An 8,019-nucleotide genomic window follows, 5' to 3' on the forward strand; every position below is an offset into this window, starting at 1 on the left:
GGACGTTCCTTTCTCTCGTTGTTGATGTTTCATGCTGAGTCTCCTCCCAAATAAGTCCATTATCAATTCATTGAATAGGTTCAACGAATAAATACCTCACAAAAGTCAAAACCTAAATGACACCTACGTACACTCATTTAAACAAGAATTGAATCCTCTCATTTAAACAAGATGAGACCTGTAGACTCCTTAACGTCTGACCAAAGAATTGAATCCTCTCAAACTCAAATCAACTCACAGTATATAAACAAGTTAGCTAAGCTAACTTCCTCCATCTTCTTCATCTTCATCCTCAATGGGGAGATCAATCATGCCACTGCTTCTAACCCTTCTCTTAGCAGTTGTTTCTCCGACGTCATCCTCGCCTCCATCCTTTCGTGTAGAGCTCACCCATGTCGATTCTGGTCACAATCTCACCAAATTCGAGCGCATCCAGCGAGCAACAGTTAGGAGCCACCATAGGATGGCCAGGCTAACCGGCCTGCACGCAAACACGTCGAACCTTGCCGCTTCGTCCGCGTCAATCAACAACATCCGATCCTCGGTCCATGCCGGCAACGGCGAGTTCCTCATGGACCTCGCGATTGGCACTCCGTCCGTCCCCTTCTCTGCCATCGTGGACACGGGCAGCGACCTAATCTGGACACAGTGCAAGCCCTGTGTCGAGTGCTTCGACCAGTCAACCCAAATTTTCGACCCGAAGAAATCCTCCACCTATTCTGCGCTCCCGTGCACAGGCGACCTTTGTTCGGCTCTCCCGACCTCAATGTGCAACTCAGACAGCACCTGCGAGTATCTCTACTCCTATGGTGACTCCTCGTCGACGCAGGGAGTTCTTGGCTCAGAGACCTTCACGCTCGGGTCAGTCAAGACTCCCCATATTGGTTTTGGCTGCGGCGACACCAACCAAGGGTCCGGATTCTCGCAGGGCGCCGGCCTCGTGGGGCTCGGTCGAGGCCCGTTGTCTCTAGCATCGCAACTCAACGTCGGGAAGTTCTCTTATTGCCTCACTTCTTTAGACGACACGTCAAAGAAAAGCCCGCTTCTTTTCGGGTCCCTCGCCGAGTTGAACGGCAGTGCTATCAAAACCACCCCTTTAGCAAAGAACAGCGTTCAGCCATCTTTCTACTATGTCAATCTAAAAGGGATAACCGTCGGGAAAACCCCGCTGAAGTTCCCGAGCACGGCGTTTGCTCTTCAAGACAACGGGACTGGAGGTCTGATCATAGACTCTGGCACTTCGATCACTTACTTGAACACGTTGGCCTACAAAGCGCTGAAGAAAGCGTTTTTGTCGCAAGTTAAGCTGCAGGTCGCTGATGGGTCAGACGTTGGGCTCGATCTCTGCTTCCAGATGTCGAAGGATTCGTCGGCGGCGGCGGGGGGGGTGCCGAAGCTGGTGTTGCACTTTGAGGGAGCGGATCTTGATTTGCCCGGGGAGAACTACATGGTTCTTGATTCGAGTACGGGTCTGCTTTGCTTGACGGTGATGGGGTCGTCGGGGATGTCGATAATTGGGAACTTTCAGCAGCAGAATATGCAGATATTGTATGATTTAGAGAAGGAGAGCCTGTCGTTCATGCCCGCGCACTGCGATCAACTGTGAAGCGCTTCGTGCTCGTCATGTTGAGTGTATCTTTCTGTCTGATTATGTTTATAGTTAGTCCTTTGTGGTTTTATTTTAAATTTAAAGATTTAGTTTACTTTATTTGATATGTGAACTTGTTGCGCCCGGCGGAAGACTAGTGTACAATCTCCAACGAGTCGGTAAGCATCGCAAGAAGAATCACAAACGACTGCAGTCCACAATAGAACCACCAAAACCAATCACAAACACAGAGAATTTAAGTAGTTCAGCAATTTGCCTATGTCCACGGAGAGAGGATGGAGAGATTTCACTATATGAGGAGAAATACAATGGGTTACAATTCTCTCAAACACTCAAAATAACCCTAACGAAAAGATCTCATTCACCAACAAATAATCTCCCTCTCAAAGTGCTCAAAATAACCAAATGCCTCTTACATAACCCTAGAAAACGTGTTTCTATTTATATCAAACTCAAATCCAAAACAGGCTAGGAATCAATTAAGCCCAATTAACCGCTATCGGTCGACTGAAAAACTCTATCGGTTGACCGATAAGTCTCCATCAGTCAACGATTGGGTGGATCGGTCGACTGACCAAAACGATGTTTTCTAGCCCTGTAACGTGCATGTTATTGGTTGACTGATACTGTTCATCAATCAATCGAACAGAGACATTTCATGTAGCTTCGAATTTTCTTGTATTCGCCGTTTTTACAATTCTCCACCTCGGTGAAGTATTCCCAAAACTGAGTCGACACCAACACGAGCACCAATGCGCCGTCTCTCCAAATCCAGCTGCACCAATGTGGTTGCCTACATACCCCCTCTCCCAACGGATCAAGCCGCCCGTAGTTTATCAAAATGGCCTCGAAAGGTCTCAACAAGCACAAATATGCAACAAGCTTCTACAATAATCGAACTTGTTGCTAGGGACCACCTTTGTGAGCATATCTGCTAGATTGTCTTTTGTGTGGATCTTCACGAGCTCCACATCCTCATCTTCAAGAATATCTCAGACGAAGTCATAACGAACGTCAATGTGCTTCGTCCTTGCATGAAAAACCTAATTCTTCTCCAGATAGATAGCACTCATGCTATCACAATGAATGGTGTCAGACCGCTGCAAAACACCAAGGTCCTCCAAAAGTCCTTGAAGCCAAATTGCCTCCTTAACAGCCTCTGTAATCGCTATGCACTCTGCCTCTATCGTCGACAAAGCAACTGTAGACTGCAAGGTGCATCTCTAACACACCGGCGCACGGGTCAAAGTGAACACATATCCCGTCGTTGACCGACGCTTATCCAAATCACCGGCATAGTCCGAAACAACGTAACTAATACACAACTGTCCACCACTAGTGTCCCGTTCAAACACCAAACCAATATTGAGAGTACCTCGAATGTACCTCAATATCGACCTCACGGCATCCCAATGACCCGGACCCAGGTCGTGCATGTATCATGAAACCATGCTAACTGTCTGTAACAAATCTGGTCTCGTAATACCATGGCGTACATCAAACTTCCTACTGCGCTCGCATAAGGAGTCTTTGACATCAACTCTCTTTCTTCAACTGCCTTTGGTGAAAGATCGGCTGAAAGCTTCAAATGTGCTCCCAAAGGTACACTGACTGGCTTCGTCTCCATACTGACATTAAATCGCTATAGCACCTTCTTTAAATAAGCCATCTGTGTCAAACAAATTCTTCCCTTATCTCCGTCTCTGCCAATCTCCATGTGACGACCCTGGTTACACACAAGGCTACAATCCAAGGTGAACTCAAGGATGTCAAACATTCCATGCACCACACACTGTACAACAACACGTTTCACCATCATAGTAATATCTCTCTAGTGGAATAAAACAACAAGTGTAGGTACAAAGCAGATAGAATAAGGTAATACCACAATGAACATGATAAAGGAAAGAGATATCTAAATACTCATAATCATGTTCCAACTGAATAAAATGAAGTATAACTGATAAATCTGAAATATCCAAATACATAGAGTCAAATGAAATAGTACTAAGGCACTCAGCCTTTACAAAATGAAATACACTCTAAATGTTTGAAATCAAATCATAAACCACTGCGGAGCTCTGAATAACTACTAATATAAATAATGATAGAATCTAATATGAAACTCCATCAATCTGTGACTCTCGGTGTGCCTGACTCGCTGCCCGAAAAGAGGGGAAACAATGAGTGTCAAAGCGCTAGTGAGATCATCTCCACCGCCCCCAAGGAAAAGGGGGTTAGGAGTATATATATGAAAATAAATATTATTACATATAGATATAAAATTATCTATCCAGAACTAAGTGGAGATTGATATTTAGAAATCCACAATACGAGAATGTGTACGTCGAGTAAAATAATCCAAACAAGAAAACCCTCATGTATATACCTCGTATCTCAAATTATGGATCGCTAAATACCAAATCCAAATCCTATGCATGAAATAATAAATAAAAGAAAATACAACTTCAAACCTCCACCGATATAGGTCATGTCAAAACACACTACCCTTAGGTAGATAGCACAGTCACCAGAATAAACATCTGATAAAATCATCTCGCATAGAATATGCCATGTATGACATTCTCAGTGTTATACCCTACCTTTGGGTAACTAACATGGGAGCATGAGTGCAATCTGTGTAATTCTCTGTCTGGAATAACGATGCTCTTGTATGGCGCTCACAATATCCTGTGGTAACAACCACCCTACTCAATCATTCTGTGGACATAGGAAAGTTACCATATTCTGGAATGATGCAACATAGAGTGTCGTCCATCCACGATCTCATTGCAGGGTATAAACTGACACACTCTGAGTGCTATCCAGTCGCGGTCTCATTGCGACAAATACTAACTACCTTACTCAGGCATCCATACAATCATGAATGCAATATATGTTACTATCTATTACGACAACTCAAAAAGTATGTCACGCACCTCCAAATGCTCATGTAATTGCAAACCCCAAAACGTGTACTCTAGTGTCTAAGCACGTATCTCGATGTGTGGACCCGAACTTCGTATTAACGATCGACTCACGTGTTAAAGAAAATAACCAAATCACAAACTCAAACAGGCTGGTCAATTGGTTAATACACTTCGGTTGACCGATTGCATGTGCAAAACAGGCACATGCGGGTATGACTTGATCGGTCGACTAACGGTTAGTCTTCGGTCGACCGACCAGATGAAATTTATCAGGTCCCTGTAAATTGTTTCGGGTAATATGTAGATTCGCTTCTATCTAAAAAAATTGATATAATATAGGTAAAACACAAATATAAAATCTTATTTAATGTGATTAGGGTTCAATTAACTACATGAAACATAATTAATATACTTAAGTGGATTATATTAACCCTAACATAGTCATGCTCATTAGAAACATCATGAAAGCCAATAGATCTCAACGAAAACTCATGTTAAATTTATTTCAGAGCTTGAATTCAAATTAGAGAATATGTTTATAACCTTTAAAAATGAAAAGATCAAATCTTTGTATCGCATACCTTAAAAGAGAAATTTTTATACTTAAACTAGGTTTAAAGGCCTAATTAACTAAATAAAACTCAGTAAAAATCAAATAAAAACGGGGATGGGATTGGAGGAGATGTAACTCGCCTCAAAACACTACTAGAAAACCCAAGGGTGTAAGAGAACAAGTCCTCCCTCGCCAAACGCCGAGGACCTCACCCTCTTCTCGGTATTTGCTTCACAAATCTCTCAAAATTCACCAAAATATGCTCTAGGGTTTTCAAGGGGAGAGGGTGGTTGCTAGGGTTTAGAAATATGATGTAAAAGAGAATTTTTTGTGTAATATATCCATATATATACTAACAAACCCGAAATAAATCAACCTGACCCTAAACAAGAAACCCTATCAAACTGGGAATTTCCCGTCAGTCGATTGATCAATGAAAATCGGTCGACTGATCATCAAGGATCGGTCGACCGATTTGGTGACATCGGTCGACTGATCAGCTTGGGTTGGTCAACCGACCAGAGCACAACCTGAGTTATAGGTTTTGTACATGTTTGCATTTTTTTGACCCGTTTACTCTCATATATGTATTCAAACGATCTCAAATCATTCACTATCATACTCATTCATCTTAGAATAATATCAAACATGATAAAAATCATTTATCACTATTTATCATAATATTTTTAGAAATTTTCAGGGTTTTACATTCACCCCCACCCTTAAAAGAATTTCGTCCTTGAAATTCCACAATCGTATCTTAGAGATTAATAATACGAGAAAAGCATGTTAAGGGAATAAACTAGTTAAGGAAACCCTCATGTACACATCTCGCACCATTAATCCCCAGATAAAAAACACAAGTGATATTTACACTTAACAATCTAGAATGCAAATACTCCCTCTTAATCCCTAATTAAATGGAACTAGTACGTTGGGTGAAAAATCCAAACAAGGAACCCCCCATGTAAATACCATATGTACCGAATGATTAGGAGCTAAGTGTTAATATCCCCATTCCAATGTTAAGTATAAATGTGGCTATATATGTAGCATGAACACAAACAAATCAGAACTAAAATTTTACCTACTCAAATAGGTGTGGGTAGTCGTGACGTATATCCACCTCGTGCTCCTAAGAAACCTCCTCAACTACTTTTTGGTTTCACTGAACTTTCACTAAAGGAATCACCTTAATTCTAAGCTTCTTATTCTCTCTAGCAAGAATACGAACTGGAATCTCGATAGTGGTCAAATCAGTCTGAATCTCTAAGTCTGATGCGTCAATCACTCTCTACTGCTCATCGTCGCATAAAAGCTTCTTGAGCATCGAAACATGGAAAACATTGTTACCTTACATTGATGCTGGAAGATCTAGCTGTTTTGGGTGAAAGTTGATATTTTCTTTGAGGTATTTATTACAACTTTAGTCGTTACAATGAAAACAAAAAAGATAGTCTTTTATAAGAGTCTTACACAATGAAAAAAAAATTATAACTCTCGTTAAAACAAACACAACGGACGTTTATCACCCGCTGCTTGCGTGAGATCTTTGCCTGTGCCAGGGTTTATCCGTGGACCACCGAATGATCAAATCAATCCGGAGTTTTGTTGATTCGTGAAGGAATTAAGAAACCGAAGTAATTATCTCGGCAACAACGAGATAACCACTCTTCTCAAGATCGCAGCTAGGTACGATCTCAAGGGAAGGAACCGGGCTATAGATCTGATGAACTCCTCTTCCATATGTTAAAGAACTCAATCCGATCTCCTCCTCCTCTCTGAAATTCGTGCTCCTCTAGTCTCCAATTCAGCAGGGCTTTGTCGAGGCTCGAGAATTCCAGATCTGTGCAAATAAAGGCCCTAAGGCTGTATTTATAAGCTTCAGAAGCCCTGTTTTCAGATAAAAATGAATGATTTAATCTTATCCTCAGTTGTAACCACTTTATCACATTCTTGGATGATATTAGATCAGTTGAAATAAATCCAGGTGGTTAACGGTCGAAAAATGGCTCAAAACTACGTAAAACAGCTTTTTGGAGCCTGCAAACACCCGCGGTGTCTCGGCCACGGCGGAGACACCTTGGGTGTCTCGGCCAAGGCCGAGACACCTTGGGTGTCTCCGTTGAGGCTTGGGGAACTGTTTTGCGCATTCCGTTTGTTTTTGCTGTATCTTCATTGTCCGAACTTAGAATTGTGCCATTCAAAGTGCGTATGAAAGCCGAAGAGGAGATATACAAGCTTCCATGGTTGAATCACATGTGGAGTAGATGGGGCATGAGGAGCGATTCGTCTTTTGTAAGTGTAGCGTAGCTCCCGATCAGTTCGTATCTTCGCTATTCTGTAGTTATGTTGCTTCACATGGTTCATCGACTTACTTCATCCATTCATCAATGTCAATTAAGCTTCTGTGACTCGGGTAGTGACATTCATGATCTTCTCTCTGCTTCGAACTACGTGCGAGAGCCTATAGGCAATTTTTGATGCCTACAAGTGTAGCTCCTGATCAGTTCGTATCTTCGTTATTCTGCAGTTCCGTTGCTTCACACGGTTCGTAGACTTGATTCAAGCACTCATCGACGTTAATTAAGCTTCATTCATCGTCGTCTCTTTGTCTTGAGTCGTGTACGGGAATTCATGGGCAATTTTTGACACCTACAGATACCCCTTCCAAAGTATTTTAGTCTTGTTTCTTTTATAGAAGAGCCTGAAATACTTTTGATGTGATCGGTCCAACCTTTTGTCAGTGACAAAGGACCTATAGTTGGCTTTGATTCTGACTTCTTTTATTTCCGGTCTATTCAATATTTTGACGAATAGCTAAAATTCCTCCGGCACTGCATTAATCTATTGGCCTTCTTGTTTTGATGATATTTAACAAATAATTTATTACTAATGTTGTTTGTCTGTCTAGTGTTTGTGTATTC

At 41.8% G+C, this 8,019-nt stretch overlaps 1 protein-coding gene across 1 annotated transcript; it reads left to right on the forward strand.

The window, feature by feature from the left end:
- Positions 209–1,708, forward strand: LOC109846488 (aspartic proteinase nepenthesin-1-like). The gene has a single exon (XM_020415737.1). The coding sequence runs from the start codon at positions 296–298 to the stop codon at positions 1,604–1,606; it is 1,311 nt and encodes a 436-aa protein (XP_020271326.1). The 5' UTR covers positions 209–295; the 3' UTR covers positions 1,607–1,708.

This window comes from Asparagus officinalis, chromosome 6, assembly GCF_001876935.1.
Source record: "Asparagus officinalis chromosome 6, Aspof.V1, whole genome shotgun sequence".
NCBI classification, from domain to species: Eukaryota; Viridiplantae; Streptophyta; class Magnoliopsida; order Asparagales; family Asparagaceae; genus Asparagus; species Asparagus officinalis.